Consider the following 19,467-nt stretch of genomic DNA (forward strand, 5'->3'; position numbering starts at 1 on the left):
GCACCTTTATGTAAAAGTATTGATAATAGTGAAATAAATAGTATTGGGTAAAAAAAAACAACAAAGCTTCAGACCTTATTCATTCGTGCTACAAACTAATTCACCAAAAAATAAAAGAATAAAGTACAAAATGAATCAACGACTACTATTATGTTACTGCGTCGTCTGAAATATTCCACACTATCGCATTAAATGTACCAAAAGGTATTTTTATTGCTTAAAAACACCTTAAATATTATGCATTTACACTATCAGCGAGCTCGCCTCCCTACAGATCTGAGCTGTATCTTGGCCTTACAGCATCACCTCCTTGTTTAATTTAAGACAGTGGAACAAACACAGAGACAAGAAAAGCCCCATAGTGCACCTTTATGTAAAAAGCATTGTTACTACACGATAAGAGTATTGGATAAAACAACAAAAAACAAAACAGTGCTAATGCAGTTCATTTAAGTATTTATTTTGAGCACATGTATCAGGTTCACTTAAGGACATTTCACACATTTGTTCATATTTAAGCTCGAAAAGTAGTGGGAAGAAGAAAACGTATTAAATCCCACTGCTAAATCACTGTAACTACTACACCAAGCAGCTTCGAAGACGTTATTCATTCATGCTGCAAACAAACAGGCCAAAAAATAAAAGTATAAAGTACAAAATTAATCAAAAACTACTACTGCTTTGCTTATAAATGTATCTATCTGTATCTATTTTTATTGCTTGAAAATACCCTATGCATTTATACTATCAACGAGCTCGCCTCTTCACAGATCTGAGCTGTATCTCGGCTTTATAGCATCACCTCCTTGTTTAATTTCTACAGCGGAACAGACAGAGTAGTAGATGACACGGTAACATCTCCACGGAGACAAACAGGTAGCGGACCGTCCACCCGAAAAGCCCCGTCGTGCACCTTTATGTAAAAGTACTTCTCTTTTCCCTTCTCTGTACTCGGGGCAGAGATGATCAGGTCTTTGGAAGCGATAACTCATGAAACGCCGCGCACATGACACACAGAGTTGGAATATTACCCCAGTGCCAGCCCGCTCCATTGGCTCAGAACTGACATTCTCCTTTCATGGGCTCGTACAGCAGCGAGTACGGAGCCGTGTTCATCGTCACTCTGGTGGGAATCCCAAAATAAATGTAGCAAGTGGCTCCCAACCTTCATCACCACTCCACTGAAAATGAGATCTTTTTCCCAGTCAGCTCCGGGCCTATTTTGGAACGCCCCAATAGATCAAATGTACGGCACCAATCGGGCAAAACATTACGACCACTGACAGGTGAAGTGAGCGGGACAGATTATAACTTCATCGTGGCAAGAGGAAGTTCACATTTTGTACAGTAAGACAGTAAAAAATAGGATATAATTTAAAAAAACAGTGATTATAGTGTCCAAAAGTGCAGCTTTTTTGGGTGTTTCCCTGTTTACACTGGTTAGAATCTTTCAAAAGTGTCAGGAATGCGCAAAGAATGAAAACAATTTTGACCTGTTTAACATAATTACAGTAAAAAAGTCATTCCTATCTGCGAAAAACTACCTTAAACCTCCATGTAGAACTGATTACTTTGCCTGAAATGCCCCGCGGTATGGCATTAACGTGTATATCTGCGTGAAGACTAGCAGGTGACGCTAACATCTCAAGTTACAGGCCAGATTTGTGCGGAGTCAAGTCCGTTCGCAGCAAGAACACGTGTTTTTTTAGGTTTTTCGAACATTCCGAGAAAAGTAATAACAATAATGGACCCCTGCTGGAAAAGTGACGTAGTTCCGCTTTAAAGACGCATGTAGTTATAATGATTTGCACAGTTATTGTCTCGTAACCCGCCTGATAATTCTTGAAATGTTTAAATCGGATGCATTCGTTAGCAGCACTAGGAAAGCTTAATCTTTTCTATCAAAGAAATTAGCAATAAAACCCGTCCTAGAGCAGAGAGTGAGCTTTGCAATCTTGTCTTTTTTTTTTTCCCTAGCGCACCACTGGAACACATGACACAAAGCAATTACCCTACTTTGTACCGCAATTAACTGCTTTTAAGAATGCTGCTTTCTGATGTTTTTCTCTCAACTGGAGATAAATATGGATTGAACGCAGCACTGAGTCACTGATTCGCGCATCTCCTCTTACACTTTCTGTAATATCAGCTTAAGCCCAATTACAGCAGATTTGGGTGTCTCCGCAGAGCGACTTTGCGTGTATTTGCGTGTATATGTGTGTGTGTGTGTGTGTGTGTGTGAGAGAGAAAGAGAGAGGGGGGATTTTGAGAATTTAGTTGTGATTTTACACAGAGGAGAGCCTGGGAATATTCTGTGTTAATGCATTCATTAGAAGAGGAATGATATCTTAGTGAGGAGAATGGCTTTTTGGTTCACTTGTTTGTTTGTTTCGGTTGCCCTATGTTCCCCCCCGAGCACGTCTCCGAAATCATCTGCATGGAACAGGGTTTTTCCAGAGTGCAGACATCACTGTGATCTTGCATGTCAATTGATCCGTCTTAATTAAAAAAAGATATTTTGGGAGAAGATAAAGGAAACAGTGTAGCGATAGGAAAAAACAAGGAGTGTTGTTTCTATGGCCTACGTATCGCTACAGCCAGTACATTTCCCATAGCGTAAAAGTGTTTTTTCAGCTACCTTTACCATACACCTCGCAAAAAATGTTTCACGAAAACATAACGTCATTTAAATTAAAGTTGGTGCATGTATGAAAAGCAGATTCTATGTGAAATACTTGAAAATCCGGCCTGAGAAGGACTGGACTTACGCAAGGACAAACGGATCGAATGGACACTTCACAACATCTTTTTGTTCAGTTTTTGTTCGTCTGAGTATCTTGTCGTACAAAAAACATCAAATTAAATAAACAGATGAATAAATAGGGTTAAGGTGGATGGTAATAAAACTCATATTTCTATTTTCCACTGCCTGTTATGGATAGAGTTGGCCACTTTGCTAAAACTGTCCCAGAGGCTCAGGGGCAGCAGCTCACATAGATATGCAAAGTAAATCAATAACTGCACAACATGTCACATTTAGAGACATCTCACACTTTCTTGGCTCTTGCGACTTGCAGCTGCCACACAGATAAAGTTGCTGATTCTGTTTCTGGTTTAAATAAACACCAACCTGTTGCTGTACATTTTTCCCCATACCACCCTCCCCCTCCTCTCTCCTCTCTCCTCTCGCTTCTCTCCTCTCCCTCCTCCTCCTCCTCCCTCCTCTTGCTCTTCCATATTGGTTTGTTTTACAGAGGTTCACCAGTAAGCAGGATGTGATCAGGCACTACAACATGCATAAGAAGAGGGACAACTCTCTTCAGCACGGGTTCATGCGCTTTAGCCCCCTGGACGACTGCAGCGTCTACTACCACGGCTGCCATTTGAACGGAAAAAGCACCCACTACCACTGCATGCAGGTAGAGTATAGACCGAAACTGGCACCGTGTCCTCCGCTGCCCCCGAACTCACCACATGTATGACGCAGATCCACGGAAATACTATATAACGGAGCTACCCACCTATGAAGCACGAGATTTTGCAGATTAAGTGTTGTTCTAAGCGTGACGTTAGCATCAACCCTCAAAACGTGGCGCAAACTCTGCCATGACTTCCCGTCCATTTAGCGTGAGTGTTAGGTGGCTTTTTTAAAGATCTCTCGTCCCAAAAAGTTTCACCAGCAGCATGAAAACGATGCTCTATAGTCCTGGATTTTGAAATTTAACATTAGCTGCTTCTTCTACACCAAACTCCAACTCCAAAACCTTAACGCCTTCATCAAATAAGCCTCAATCTTCCTCTTTATAAATGATTTCTCTCATGATTTATTAAGGTAAATTGAGATGATTCCCTTCCGTGATATCATATAGGCGTCTTTACTGTAAAAAGGCAGACCGCATGTCCACATTTGGGTTGTCTATTCCATATTATAAACAGGTTCCTGGGTGGCAGAGCGACTCCCCGAGAACACCGAGGAGCAGTGACAGTTCGCACCTTCTCCATTTCATCCGATGCTCCGGTCTTAAGTAAATACAAGAAAACTGAAAAATGCTGAGCCCACACGAGGGCCTCCATTGGCTCCTATCGTCCCTCTCTCTCTCCATAATTGGCATGGATAAAATTCCCCCAGCTGTTTACATAAACTTCACATTTTTCATTTTTTTAGTACCAAGCGGCCCGTCGAAGATCATTCACCCTTTTGTTTAATTTTTTACATCTGCTTATTTTCAAAAGTGTCATTGTGCCGAGAGCGGAGGAGGACCAGAGATAGATTTTCCTTTTAGACCTTTCTAACTGCGTAATTGTTATTAGGACATTTCAGGGCTTGTTTTAACTGTGCTGAGAACCTGCAGATGTTGGCACCGCCGCTTTTGATGTACGACGAAAAGAAAAAAAAAACACACACAATTGCATTTTTTCCATTGTTTGACTCAACATGGAGAAGTTGCCCCGTTTGTGTGCAGGGAAAATGCCAGGATGATATATACTTTGTGCTTTTAATTCAAACATGAGCTGTCTTTCCCCTCACTGCTGGCTCTCGGCTTCACTGTAGATTTATCTCACTGTAGTGTCTCCCACACACCCTCTGAAACTACTTACAGTAACTTTGTGGTGTACACATCATACTTCAAATATGACTTTCTATACCTAGTTTTTATCTCTGTACCTTCTTGGGTTTACTAGTCTCATGCACGTGTTTTGTAGTTAGAAGAGAACCTGTATTTGTTCTACAATTGGGAAATTCCAGCGTTGCAATGCAAAGCTCAAGAACTGCAAGGGTAAAGAGACATGCGATCAAAATCAAGATAAATGAGTATTAAAAGATTCAGATCAGTTTTAAATGTATTTGTTGGAGACTGAATTTCTTTGTTGGATGAACAATCAAAATCCATAGTTAACGTGACAAAATCAGTTTCTTCCACTCATTTCTAGGCCACTTTAACATTGTGGTAACCACCCCCCATGTCCTGTCTAAACCCATTATCAGATTTCTCGTTTCCAACCTTTGTAGCAAAGTGAAACTATTGTTGGTGCAGTAAGTCTAGATGTGCCCTTGATTTGATTTTTGCAGGTGGGTTGTAGCAAAGTGTACACCAGCACCTCCGACGTCATGACCCATGAGAACTTCCACAAGAAGAACGCGCAGCTCATCAACGACGGCTTCCAAAGGTTCAGAGCTACAGAGGACTGTGGGACAGTGGGCTGCCAGTTCTACGGCCAGAAGACCACTCACTTCCACTGCAGGTTAGAGTCAACATGGCTTTATTGTTATAAAATTATGGCTTGTCAAAAAACCTGACAACACAATGGATAACAAAATTTGCAAATACCAATGTCACAATAATCTAACAATACAAATATATATATATTTTTACTTGTCCACATTCGTGTACCGCTTTGTATCTTTACTGCACTTGACAAAATAATCTAAATATACATTCCCAATAGCCTGCAAAATATTGCAATATTTTCCAACCGGCCCTATTAGATTTTTTTGGAGGCTTGGCCCAGTAAATCTTCATCAGTGGCACTTGTTTGGCTTGATTCATTAAACTCTTTGCGAGCCTCTGGCAGTGGATACAGGTGGCAATATGTGGGCCACTACTGCTGCCTCTGTTATGACTCTGCCTTTCTAATGGATTACAAAGTGAGCTTGGTCCATTCCTCTGCGCTGCAGCAAATGACTGCACGAGCTCTGATCCTTTTCTGTTTGTTCTGGTGCTTTAGGCGTCCAGGCTGCACCTTCACCTTCAAGAACAAGTGTGACATCGAGAAGCACAAGAGTTATCACATCAAGGACGACGCGTACGCCAAAGACGGCTTCAAGAAGTTCTACAAATATGAAGAGTGCAAATATGAGGGCTGCGTGTACAGCAAGGCCACCAACCACTTCCACTGCATCCGGTCAGGCTGCGGCTTCACCTTCACCTCCACCAGCCAAATGACATCGCACAAACGCAAACACGAGCGCCGCCACATCCGTTCTTCGGGCGTCCTGGGCCTGTCCAGCTCCTCCTTCATGGCCCCCAAAGATGAACCAGAGGAGTCCAGTAATGATGATCTGGTGGACTTCTCCACCATCAGCAGTAAGAACTCCAGCCTGAGCGCCTCTCCAACCACACAGTCCACTACAGCCTCTCACCTGATGGCCACGCCCACCACCTCCGTGTCCTCCTCACCCTCCAGCCACACCCTCAAGTCCACTCCCAACATGGCGGCTGGGGCGGGACAGAGGATGAGTAACCTGCTGTCCCAGACGCTGCCCAGTAACATGCCCGTGGCTCTGGCCCTGTCCAGCAGCGCTCTGGCCGCTCCAAACCCGTTCTTCCCCCTCATGCCCAGACTGCCCCTGCAGCCGCCACCCCCTTCTGCTGCTAGTCTCATCTCTGCTGTGTCGTCTGGAGCCCTGTCCATGACCTCCGACTCTCTGAGTCAGGGCTACTCCAGCGCTGGGGCAGATGGAGCCATGGCTTCCACCCCGACCTCCTACGCCACCTCCTCCATCATGGAGAAGATCTCAGCCAGCAAAGGAGTCATCTCACCCATGATGGCCAGGCTGGCAGCTGCAGCGCTCAAACCCAACAACTCTGAGACAGGTGAGTGTGTGAGCCATTTCAGCATTTGTCCTGTTCATGTTCAGGTAAATGACATTTAATTCTACTTAAAATGCTGCATTTATATAGTAACTGAGAAACCTGCCTACACTCAATCAGATTTCATTTAGAATTTTCCAAAAGTACATTTAAAAAAACTAGCACATGCTGTTATCCAGTGGAGTAACAGGCTCCTCCTGCTGCTCTTCTGTGGATTGGCTCCTCTCACACTGTCGCCACCTCCAAAGTGCACTCAGGGGTCACCCGCGCTGTGTCTATCCCACAGTGAGTGCTCCGAGCTGGGCCAGGCATTACCAGCCCTCCCAGGCTTCCAGGGACACAGCGGAGGGAGACGCGGCCCTCTCCTTCGCTGCGGGCCGCCTGTTATTGTGTTGATCGCTTGTTAGATAGCCACAATCCATTTGGAGATAAATGCGCTGACAGGGGAAGAGGAGAGCCTGTAAAAGTCTGCTGTGATGCTCCGAGTGGGGGCTCCTGGGGCCTGTGTCGAACATGTTTCCTCATCATTGCTCTCTTATCTGTGCGCTGCGCCGTTCCAGCCAAATGGAGGTGGAATGAAATTAAGTTCAGAAAATTGTGAGAACAAAATATTTTTTCCCCCATATCCTCTTCGCGGGACTGATAAAAAAACAGAAGTCGCTCAGGCAGAAACAGCTCTATGCACTATGCTCCCGTGCATCTGCAAAGTTGAATTTCTAGAAAGCTCATGTTTCCTCAAAACATGTCAACAACTATTTAGCATAAACATAATTCTCATACGTTTCAGGGGTAATTGGCTTGTCTGGGTTTATCTCATTGCTTCAAACAAGGCGAATACAGAACACACAAAACACATTTGCATCCTGCTGGAATTATTATATATTTTGCATATTTCTACAAACCTAATATTTCAGATCATCAAACATTAGACAAAGATATTAACTAGAGCCAATAGACAATGCAGAGTACGGCTTTTAAAAATGTAACATTACAAATTATTTTAAAAGTATTTGATGTTTTCTCCCATTTATTTAATTATTTTCATTTGTCGCTTTAGACTTGGTAATGCAGAAATATTAACAAAGAATTCTCATCTTATTTTATCCCTTTACATCAATTTTAAGGGAGACAGATGATGCAGAATTGACTTTTAAGACTCCATAAAAGATTATTTAGAGTGATTTATGCGTAATCGTTGTTTTCCTGCTTTCAAGACGCCCCAAAACATCCCTGTTTTCCGCTACTCCTCACACACACACACTGTTCTCAATACTAGGAACGTTATAGTGTCATTTGTACATAACCTATTTAAGAAATCCCCAAACTAAATCCCTATTTCTCTGTACAGTTATACAGTGTGCGTAAAAACAGAGCAGGTGGAGTTTGTTCTGGGGGCAGCGTGAGTTTATAGAGGGAGGAGGTGAAATTCCGGATGTTGGGAATTGGAAGGATTAGAATTCCTGATGGTGTTGCAATATGGAGCTGTCAGCCTGAGCTCCACCTCTGGGCTGCAGCAGGTACTGTCAAAAGAGTGGGGGGGGCGTCCCACTGGAGGCAGGGTCTCTACAGATGGTCGCACCCCTCCCTCCCTCCCTCCCTGCACACACATACGCAGCTCCTCTACAAGATAAGAGTGGTGCTTTATGGTTTTTGTTCTCATATTTTGTGTTTTAACATGTGTGAACAGGACATTTGGGGCTAAATCGGGGAGGAAGTGGTTTGTATTTTTCCAGACCAAAAAAAAATACTGTGACAAGTGTCTGTTGTGTTTGTGGCTGTTTTGTCACAATGCGTTTTGTTCATGAGGTTGTGAAACTTTGCTGTGAATGTGGCCAATTGTGCATTTAATATTCCTCTTTCGGCTTGTGAGTAATTTCTTTAGTTTTTCTTATTAATGTTCCACTCCAATTTGGCCCTAAGTGTTTTTCCTCGCGATTGGAGCATCTGAAGGGTTTACTAATTAGACACACAGTACAAATGATCTTTCCCAAGCGCTGTATCTTATCCACAGTAATTACAGGCTGGTACATTATTCCTGGATAATTTCCAGAAAGAAGCTGCTTTGAGTCAAACTCATTTGTTCTCCTTGTTTGGAAAGTGGAGAAAGAAAATGTATTATGGACTAGAGAACAAGAGGCACTTCCAATGCAGCTGCTGTTTAGGAAAGCTCCAGCCAGAATATCCGTAGTATTCCTCATGACGTGCGCTGATTGGGTCAAAGTTGATGTAATTGTGAATGACAAGGCAGGGTTTATGTCACTGGTTAATTTTGGGTGCTCTTTGGGTGGAGTCGAAGGGGGAAGGGAAGGCGCGAGCATTAAATGACCTCAAATCAAAAATACTGTCTGTTTAGTTTGGCCCCGCCCCCAGCCCATTGTCAAAGTGAACTGACACTTCTCGATCTCGCCGCTTTCCGCTGACAAGACCCAAGTCTGGCTTTTCCGCTCGTATTCAGCCTGATATGTCTCTGGGTCATTGTGTAGTGGGGGGCTCTGTTCACACCCCCTCATGTACGGGGTTGCCCTGAGTGAAAAAAAAGAGGGGCTCCACAGGGCTAAAGGCACACTCTGCTCCGGACACGACCTTGTCACAATCCCTCAGCACCGCACACATTATTAAACAACACATTTTTGACCTGACCAATCACTGCGCTGTTGTTTTTATGGCTTAAGAGGCTTTGCTGGGACCATCTTGAGCTGTAGCCTCGGGACAAATGAATATTTCAGTCCCTCGGGGGTGGTTGGGGTGGGGCTGCACTCACCTTCCTGTCTGTCAGCGTTTCTTCTGCACACCAGCCGCATGGCATTTATTTATTTAATCTTCTGTCCTCTGAATACCTCTTTGGAGAAGAATGTGATTGAGAGGTCACGCTATTTGAACCAATCTGATTGGCTGTCAGCTCCAATCTGACCGACATGGCGCCCTGTTCCTTGTGGGTACGCTCAGTGGCACCGTTGTCAGGCCAACGCCGAGCCCGGGATGGGGGTGGGAGGGGGAGGAGGGGGCCGTCCAATCTGAGACTGCCACTTTCCCTCAGCATTAGCATCTCACTTAATGACCAGTTAAGAGGCAGCCCGCCAAATGAGTTGTGACAAGTGCTGCAGAAAACCCAGTGTTTTTCCCTCATATCTGCCGCCTCTCAATCACTGTTTAAAAGCCTTGACGGCCTGACATCATTTCACAATAATTATCACTGGGAGTATTCGTTTGGGGCCAGGACAGAAGTCACATTAGATCTCATCAGGCCTAACAATGCTGACCAACAATAACTTTGTTGTGTGTCTCTCCTCAGGGAATGGCCAGCCTCCATCAGGCCAGTACAATCTGGTCCAAGTGAAGCAGGAGCCCATGGAGTCGGGGTCCGTAGGGTCCCAGGACTCTGCCCAGGAGCACAGCCTGGACCTCAGCAAGAAGGACCACAGGTACTACACACAGGCCCAATGAGCGCTGTACTGTAATGTAAACAGAGTGAGTGGAATATTCATATGATAAATTGGCTTGGAAAAATAACGATGGTTTTGTGATTTAAAAAGTCATTTTTATCCATTTAGTTTGCTGCCATATATCAAAAATCCACTATGCATACATCTATTAAAAATTCATCGCTTTTGTTCACTTTTGTGCAGAATGCTCTGCATAAACCTGAGATCATGCTTCTGTAGATGCTATTTCTTAATAAGACAGCATTTTTCTTCTTCATTATACAGCACACCTTGCGTGATAAATAGTAATATTTACTGTTCTCATGCAAATCTTGACTAAACATTGTTCATTTGACTTGTTCCAGTAATGAATCAAACGGACACGCCGTACCGGGGAATACATCTCTTTTATCCTCGCTTATGAATAAGGTAAGATCCATCCATCAAACGCCTTTCATCCCGAGACAAATTAGCGGCACACGGAGGGGCCTGTTTGTTTTTGAATGTTTCACCGCTAATAAGATGAGTTTGTATCATTTAAATTTTCCAGCCATTTTTCATATGGCGTAATTTTCGCTGCACCTCTCACAAATTAATATAATGAAGGAGTAGCTGGGTGCCATGCCAGATATATAGAGATGTTTGTTTTTTGATGAGCTGTTTTGAACTCCACGTCCATTTTTCCTCCTCCTTTATCCTTTTTCTCTCCTGCCTCATGCTACATTTATTTATAGACTTTGTAAATTATTTGATTAAAAAGTCTGGGGAGAAAAAAACTGGCAGGCAGGCGCGGCTATCATTTTTTAGCCGCTCTAAGTGTCGGCGTATGGAAATTTAAATGTGTGTGTTTTTTCTTGAAGATTAAAATGGACATTGTTTTAATCATACATCTCGCTTGACGCCTACAAATGACTCAGGTGTTTACAGCAGTTTGTTGATGTCATGGCAGCTGGGTATGTTCAGGCTGTACTTCTAGGTACAAAGCACTGTGGCTTTGGTAAATTAGTCAAAATTCTGTATTTTTCACACAGAAAGCGAGATGTATAATTTTACCTATACGGCTATAACTGTTTTTCCCATGAATAAATAAACCAGATCTCGATTCCCACTGCAACTCATCTGGTTACTGGGCTGTGGTTAGTGTGTCATTTTATGTTTTAAACAAGATGCCCTTCCTTGAGAAATTGGAATTTATTATAGTGAGATACGCACAAAGTGATTCAAACATTGTTGACAGTGAAATGAGTGAAAAGTATGTTATACAAAGAAGCTACACTCCTGCATTCTTGTGTGTCGCCTCTCTGGGACAACAGTACTTATCAAACAGACAGGATGTGCTTGAGGAGCGTTAGTCCAACAGCTCGTGGTGTCACTGTAGCCTCAGTCAGGCCACACGCCACATAAAAGACAGTCCCACAGGACACTTGGCAAATGGGCCTGGCCCGCACTCAAGCTCCTGTCTAGTCTTTATAAATCTGCCGCTGCTTTCTTCTCTTTCCAGATCACATGTCTCTCAGTCCATACATATTTGGACACATTTAACCACAGACAAACAAGTGCTGAACTAATCGTGGTGGAAATGTGGGTGTATGTGTTTTTAGATGACGCATGTGAACCCCTCCCTCTTTAATGCCATGAATATCAAATCTGAGATGGACGGAAATCATGGGGGAGACCACGCAGAGGCGGGTCACTATCTGAACCAGGTGCTCAAGAGATCCCTGCCCGAGAAACCCAATGAGATCTGGAGAACATACCTACGCAGGTACCACACACAGTCAGGTTTAGATCTGTCCTCTTTAGGCTGTCTCTGGGTGTCAGAATTACATTTAAAGTCAAACTTTTTTTAAACTTGTACATCCCACTGACCTCACTTTGTCCTCGCTCAGGTTCGACACTGATGACTTTTGTGAGGCGCACTGCGACTTCCTTCAGAAGGTGCACTTCCACTGCCTGGTGGAGGACTGTGGGGCGCTCTTCAGCACTGTGGACGGGGCCATAAAACACGCTAAGTGAGTGTCACCCCGAGTCATGATCAGGGAAAACACCATCTACATTTGAGAGTGGAGATTTATAGAGCTGTGTAAGAATGAGCTCCTGTTTGTTGTGCAGCTTTCACCTCCGGGCCACTTTGAAAGTGAAGTCTGAGGGCTCGTACAGTGAGAAGGAGTCTGGAGAGCCCGCTGCCCCAGTGTCCATGGCCAATAACCCCCCTGTGGATGTGTCCCACCTCAGCTCCTCAGGGGGCTACAGCTCGCCCCCTCCCTCCATGTTGGCATGGAAACAGCTGACCGGTACCATCCCTCAGATGCCCGCCTCAATGCCCACTCTGCCAGCCAGCTCCCCTCTGCCCACGACTTCACTGGAGAACGCCAAGCCTCAAGTCAAACCGGGCTTCTTGCAGTTCCAAGAAAAGTAAGAGAAACATTGCGATCTTTCTAGTGTTGAATTCAGGTTCAACAGAAATATTAACTATTAAAGCCTGGCTTCTAGTGGTAAATATCTATGGCCAATATTGTATGTAAATGTTTCTAATTGTCATTTTTTGTCCAGTGACCCTTGTTTGGCTACTGACTGTAAATACTCAAACAAGTTTCACTTCCACTGCTTGTTTGGGAACTGCAAGTACGTCTGTAAGACGTCTGGAAAGGCCGAGTCCCACTGCTTGGACCACATCAACCCCAACAACAACCTGGTGAATGTGAGGGACCAGTTCTCCTACTACTCTCTGCAGTGTCTGTGCCCCAACCAGGTGAGCCCTGCACGCAGCCGATCACTTCCTGTCAGACCCACACATTCTCACTGTGAAGTATGCTATCTATTAGAGCAGCATTTGAGCTTATTTGACTCAAGGCTTTCACAAGCACTGCTCCCTGTCTTCCATCTCCGCTGAAAAGACAGTCGACTCACCCCAGTAATGCCTGTTTATATGTCAATGATGTCATTTTGACTGCCGCATTCTCCTCTCAGAAAAGGCCAATTTAGCTGATATTACCCAATAAATCATTGTCAGTGGCACAGTAAACAAGGCTGTCTGGAATAGGGCAAAAATCAGGGGAATGCTCCGTAAATGAAACCTAAATGGCAGCCCGTGCCTACTCTCATGAGCTCGTATTTGGAGAAGCGTTTAAATGAATTCATTAATGTGTTGAAAATCAGCCCTTCACCAAAGGCCCCCTCCTCCTCAGTGGCACCGCTGCACACAGATCTTATTTGGGCTGTCCTTGGGGAGGGAGGGGGGCAGACAGATGGGGCTGTGCGGTGGCAGAGGAGGGGTCTGGGGCTGTGATGAGGGAACGCACAGGATTGTGAGGTGTGGATCATTTTGTGTGAAACTTTGAACACAGACATCAAACACAGTTAATCAGCGTCTCCGGCTCACACTCTCATCGTGCCTGACTCAGGAAATTGAAATGATGCGTCTGGTCCACAGCACTGCGAGTTCAGAATGAGAGGCCACTATCACTGTCTGCGGCCAGGCTGCTACTTCGTCACCAACATCACCACCAAGCTGCCCTGGCACGTCAAGAAGCACGAGAAGGCAGAGCGCCGCGCGGCCAACGGATTCAAGTACTTCACTAAGAGAGAGGAGTGTGGCCGTCTGGGTAAGAAAACACACAAAAACACTTAACAATGCGGACGGCAAAAGAGTTAAACCATATCAGGGCCCGACTAAATTATAAAACTATCCAAGAGTAGATAAAAACACGACTCACCCCATGATTAATAGACTTTTATATGTTATCAAGGCTGAGTTAGCAGTAATAACCAGGGAACCATTAGCCAAGCCCCATTGTTCAAATAAAGACAGTAACACCAGAATTCTAACTGGAAAGCTAATATTGACTTGTGTATATTATTACCTTTTTTTGAATGTGAGTCAATGGAACGGAGCCAGGCGTCTAGGAGCCAAGACTTTATAACTTCCGGATCGGATTCAACTTTTACCCTTTAACGTGATGTCTGCCTGTTCAACTGGCTAGTTTTCTTACAACGCATAAGTCTTTCTGAATAGCTCTCTAACCCTGTATTAAAGTATTACGGACTTAAGGCAACACTTGATTTTGCATGTCTGTTGTTAGCGCATACGTTCTTTTGTTTACACACTGGGCGAAACTTGGTGTATGTTGGCAAACACCGAGCGCAGGTATGGCTCGTTCTGTTGCATATGCACGCCGGTATATCCCTCCCCAAGTCCCTAAGGTAGTCCTCCTTTCTCTCTCCGTATACGAGCGGTAACGTCATCGGGGGCAATCACATCCAGGTTGTTTTCTTCTTCCTTTTTGCCCCTGTCAGAAATGAGCAATTAGCTTTGTGTTTGTTAATTATCCGGCTTGTCTGGTTTAGCCTGTTTGTGTTGCGGAGCTGCGCCTCTCCGCCACCGCTGCCATCCAAATGAATTAAAAGTGATGTGTATTTTTTTTCCTTTCTTTCTTTTTTCAGGCGGTTACACAAGCTTTTCAGAGCGCGGGAACAAAGCAAACAAAAAAGCGGGCCCGAAACAGCTGTTTTTTGTCCTGAGTCCGTTCTGCCAGGCGTATTGTTTGAGAGGATTAGGATTGCTAGCACTACAGTCATAAAGAATTGATGGCTTGCCAGTATCCATGGCAGCAGCTCTAAATTGAACATGGACGATGATGCTACCTGGATTGGGTCGCAACAAAAGGGCCCTGCGTGTCACGGGGGTTAACATTATTTGCTCAACTTGCAGCGTTTGGAGCGGTGTGCAAAAAGCGATTTGATGACACAGGGCTGTTTGTGCTCCTAAAGCGGGCGCCATGGTTACTGACATGCTAGCACCTGCCCAGCATGCAACTCTTTCAATTATTTCTGCCTGCTTTTATATAATGGTATTTGATTAACAGGCACAAAACGGAACATTCATTTAATTTGAAATCATAAAGCAATTAGAGCTACGGCGCTTAAAACAAGGGGAAAGCGGATAGGAGAATAGGACGCAGACGGCAGGAGAACAAAAGGCAAAAATGACAATGGAGATACTTTGAAAAATGAATTTAATATGGTAATAATTGTATATTTACTTTGGTTTGCAGGGGCGTGTGCGCATTATTGGCCCTCCGAAAATGAGAATTTATTTATGTAAATTCCTAATTGAATAAAGCATGTCAGTGTAATAAAAGAGCTCCACAGGTTTAGTGCAGGGAAGGCTTGACTTCTCAGTGTGACACCACAGTGATCTAATATTCCTCCTACATGTACACTCTACACAAACACTTGGAAATGCAATCCCTCTTTAGTCACCAACTCATAGAAACTACAAATATTTCACTTCGGATTCAATTTAATAACCACTCACGCAGGGGTAATGTATAGCACAAAGGTACAGACTGAAACCATCGACGGAAACCAAGATTAAAACATAAACGTGAGCAAAGAACACTGCGTTGGATAAGCGGAAAGTTGCTATATTTCTACTTTTATTTATCGGTAGGCTCATGAGCAGGAAAAGATACAAGTTTCTATCAAACAATACGGAAAATGTATGCATAAAATAGCAGTATAATTACAATCATTAGTCCCAGCAACTTGTTCTATGAGATTCCAGCAATTAGGGATCATAGCTACTACACAATAGACCGACAGTTACTCACTAATCATTCACAAATTCACTGTGAGAAATTAAAAGAATCCAACCCACAACCTCCTGTATTTAATTATGTACTGTACTAGCTCGGTTGTATTGTTTTGTTTTCTCCGTGGCGTGCACTTAGGACAAAAAGTAGAATAAAGGAATACTTCAGATTTTTGTTAGGTGAAACTGGGACCAGTACCAGAATACTGATACCGATACTGATGACATTTGTATGAAATATATTGAAACTCCTGAACTCCTCCTCTTAATCTGCGCTCCACCCCTGTTTGAACTGATCCAAGAGTTGAATATACAGTATGTGCAGAGAAAAGGAAATATAAGTTACAAAAATGTGTTAAAAACTGATTAAAAAATGGTTACAGTTCAGTTATACTTTGTCCTTCGTGTATACATTATCAGCGTGGAACTGTGTGTTTTACGTTAAACTAATTCATGTTTTTTTGTTTTATTTCCTTAGGCTGCAAGTACAACCAGGTGAACAGCCACTTCCACTGCATCCGTGAGGGCTGCCAGTTCTCCTTCCTGCTCAAGCACCAGATGACCTCACACGCTCGCAAGCACATGAGGAGGATGCTGGGAAAAAACTTTGACCGAGTCCCGTCCCAGGTACAAAATGCAAACAGCACAATGCTAAAAAAAAAACTAGACAAACAGCCGCTATTGTCACATGCCAATCTCAAAAAAAGAGGGTTATTATCTCCAAATATGGGCTGCGCACCTCAGGGGACTATAACAGGTGTTGAATTGTTTATGGAAACATCTGGAAACAAAGCCAAGTACCTCACACGCCCTCCGCTATTGTCAGCCATTTTATCCCATTTTTAACTCTTATGTAGGTTAATGGTGACTTAACTGTAATTTGACAAACGTGTTGAAAGTCAGAACACAAAAACAACATATTTACTTAAACGTAGACTTAATATAAAGTCGTCGACGTTGAATAAGCGCGCCGGTTTTGCTTCCTGTCATGAGTCACTGCAAAAAAAAGCAGATTGGTGCCCATATCTCGTCACACCAGTCAATTTTAATCCATGCATGACATTCTCAAGACATATTTCGGCTCTGCTTAATTTCCTAACTTAACCTCTCGTGGGCGAAGCTAGATAGATTAAAACATGTGGATTTACCCGTTCTCATTGTTGCTTTTCTTTTCAAAGTCGGCCTATAATGACAAGAAGTATGACGTTTGTACTTTCTTGCTAAATACTGCTGTGTGCAAATATTTGGTTTTATGCCAGCAACCAACACCTGTTTTTGAGAACTTGTTCTTTTTTGGGACATGTTTGTTGAGCAGTCGCTGCTTTTGCGTGCCAGTACAAAAGTTTGATTTATTGCCTAATCAGATTATTATGTTATTATGAAATTTTTATTAGAATGACACACCTGGAAAATGGTTCAAATTCTCAGTATTGTGGCAGGATACCGCAGATTACAATCCAGATTATAGAAAAACAACAACATATATAACCAAAAGTCTTATAGCTGTGGTGGGAGGTAATGAAGTAAAAGTAGTACAGCACAGTATTTAAGTGTTTAGACATCTGCACTTTACTTATGTACATTTTAAACTGGATATTTTTTACTTTTACTTCACTAGATTTGAGAAGAGGTATCTGATCCTTCTACTACACTACATTTTTGAACAGGAAAAGTATATGAAAAGTATTTATTTTATTCATGTTTGAGACAAAATTAATAGCACGTTAATATTTTGAGCAAACAAAAATATACAAATAAAATCAGCTTGAAAAAATGATTGTTGCAAATTTCAGCACAAATCAAAATCAACACATTTGACGTCTTATAAGACCTCAGAATATGTGCGAAATATTTGTACTTTTTACTCTTTAAGTACATTTTTAAACAGGTACTTTAATACTTTTACTTAAGTAGATTTTTTCATGTGATATTTTGACTTTTACGTGAGTATTTTCTGCTCCGGTATCTATACTTTTACTTACATCTTACTTCTTCCACTACTGCTTATATGTAAAAGAGCAATATGAAACTTTCCTGATGTTTTCGTCATGAAATGTTCCACAGTGCGCCTCAAAGTTATTATTTTTTTTCTTAGGTCATCTGTCCTTTGGTAAACTTCATGTTTTATTGACTTAGTGTCATTTAACGAATTTGAATAATGCACGTTCTTGCCAAATATGTCATAAGATTAGCGAGATGAGGGATAATGTTCTGATTTGCATTGCACAAGTCATTTTTGATTTTTGCATAATACTAAAAGGCAAATTATTAGTTGGAATGAAACATAATAAACTCAAAATCAAGTAGACACGCGTAGGTGGAGTGATAAGTCTAACCTGAAGTCGCCGTGTTGTTTTTAGGTGCTGCCTCTGGGTCACAGGGCGGAGGACATGCAGCACCCCTCCGGCCTCGTGTCCGGTCCGGTCCCCAGTCAGACCAGCCTCTCCGCCAGCTTCTCCAACACCTCCATGGACGATACCGAAGACTACGTGGACTACACCGGGGGCAGTCCTCTGGGTCTGTCCTCCGAATCCTCCAACCAGGACAGGAGCTGCACCAGCACACCCGTGGGGAACGACGCCTCGCCTGCAGGTAACCCCACCGCTGAAACAACCACGTTCTCAGGATTGCCATTTCATACATTCTTCAATCACGTTTTTGATTTACTTCTATTTGAATCAATAGCATAATGATACATCAGCCAAAATATTAAGAGAAAACCATTACAGTTTTATTGGACAGTCTCATAAAGCATCCTTTTTGCACTTGAGGCCATTGTAGATAATTACATTGTCCACTGGCCGGAAAACATCCCTGTGGCATTTTGTTTACTTGAGCAGTTTTACTGACCTGGGGCTAAATGCATAGATCACAAACCAGTTTTTCATCATAATTTTTATCTTAGTGTTTACCTTTGCTTTGTTTTCTATCTTAGCCTGCCTGCAAACTTCACATTTCACATGCCAATATATGATCTACTTATTATTCTCATCATGTTGTTTTGGCTGGTGTTTGGGTAACTTGTCTTGAATGGGGCTCATTTTGTATCATCTCTTCTCTTTTATCTTTCCCTTTTTCTACCTCCCATCCCTGTGTCTGTGGTTGTGTTTGTGGATACGTGGGTGTGTGTGTCTCCCCCTCTGTCCGTGTCCCCCCTCCACCCCTTCTGGTCACCCTGTCTCTCCAGGACAAGGCTGCCCCACCACACCTTCTGCTCCCACCACCCCTGCCGACACCACCCAAACTGCACGTCCTTCTCCTCCTCCTCCTCCACCTCCTCCTCTTCCTCCTGCTCCTCCAGCTCTCCCCACCCTGGCCCCTCCTCAGCCGGGGCTCCAGGCCCCGGCCCTCCCCCCTGCCCTTCTGCGCCCGCCCCTCTCCTCACTCCCATACCTCCTGTCTCCACCCTGTCTGTCATACTCTCTGCTCAGCGCCTCTCTGGGAGCCACTCGGAGTGTTGTCATGCCAACCAACACACCAGCTTACAGCCCCATCATTGCCACTCCGTCTCCGGTTAAAAATGACGTCCCTATAGTGCAGGATGCTGCAGGTACTTACTCCGGCGCAAACCAACACTGCAGCTGTCACTCAGGCCAGGCCTCTCTGCACTTGTGTTTGTAAAGCATGCCCAAAGGAAACATGAGGAAAGTGCATGCACAAAACAAACATGTATGAACTCACTGACTCTTTACTGGGAGAATCCACTCAAGCATTAGCCGCTATATTACAGATAAAGGCGTCCTGCTGTACCAAGCACGGCCCTGGTTAGCTTCCATTAACTGGTCTGCATCAGCAGTCTCTTATTTTAATCACGCCGCAAGTTTTATCGAAGCCCACTGCTTCCTGTCTCGCAGAACAG

The 19,467-nt window shown here is 43.5% G+C and overlaps 1 protein-coding gene across 4 annotated transcripts in view; it reads left to right on the top strand.

Annotated features, from left to right (window-relative positions):
- casz1 (castor zinc finger 1) overlaps positions 1-19,467 on the top strand; it is a 348,939-nt gene that overhangs the window by 324,936 nt on the left and 4,536 nt on the right. For 2 of the 4 annotated variants that reach the window (XM_033969410.2, XM_033969411.2), the window contains 13 exons: positions 3,255-3,419; positions 5,072-5,244; positions 5,728-6,596; positions 9,886-10,015; positions 10,381-10,444; positions 11,617-11,780; positions 11,905-12,027; positions 12,128-12,430; positions 12,569-12,767; positions 13,449-13,620; positions 16,087-16,235; positions 17,969-18,200; positions 18,796-19,158. In XM_033969410.2, coding sequence (XP_033825301.1) covers positions 3,255-3,419; positions 5,072-5,244; positions 5,728-6,596; positions 9,886-10,015; positions 10,381-10,444; positions 11,617-11,780; positions 11,905-12,027; positions 12,128-12,430; positions 12,569-12,767; positions 13,449-13,620; positions 16,087-16,235; positions 17,969-18,200; positions 18,796-19,158 — 3,106 coding nt within the window. The remainder of the gene's footprint in view (positions 1-3,254; positions 3,420-5,071; positions 5,245-5,727; positions 6,597-9,885; positions 10,016-10,380; positions 10,445-11,616; positions 11,781-11,904; positions 12,028-12,127; positions 12,431-12,568; positions 12,768-13,448; positions 13,621-16,086; positions 16,236-17,968; positions 18,201-18,795; positions 19,159-19,467) is intronic. The other 2 variants (XM_033969412.2, XM_033969413.2) reach the window with 1 other exon arrangement.

This window comes from Periophthalmus magnuspinnatus, chromosome 7 (genome assembly GCF_009829125.3).
Source record: "Periophthalmus magnuspinnatus isolate fPerMag1 chromosome 7, fPerMag1.2.pri, whole genome shotgun sequence".
Lineage (NCBI taxonomy): Eukaryota > Metazoa > Chordata > Actinopteri > Gobiiformes > Gobiidae > Periophthalmus > Periophthalmus magnuspinnatus.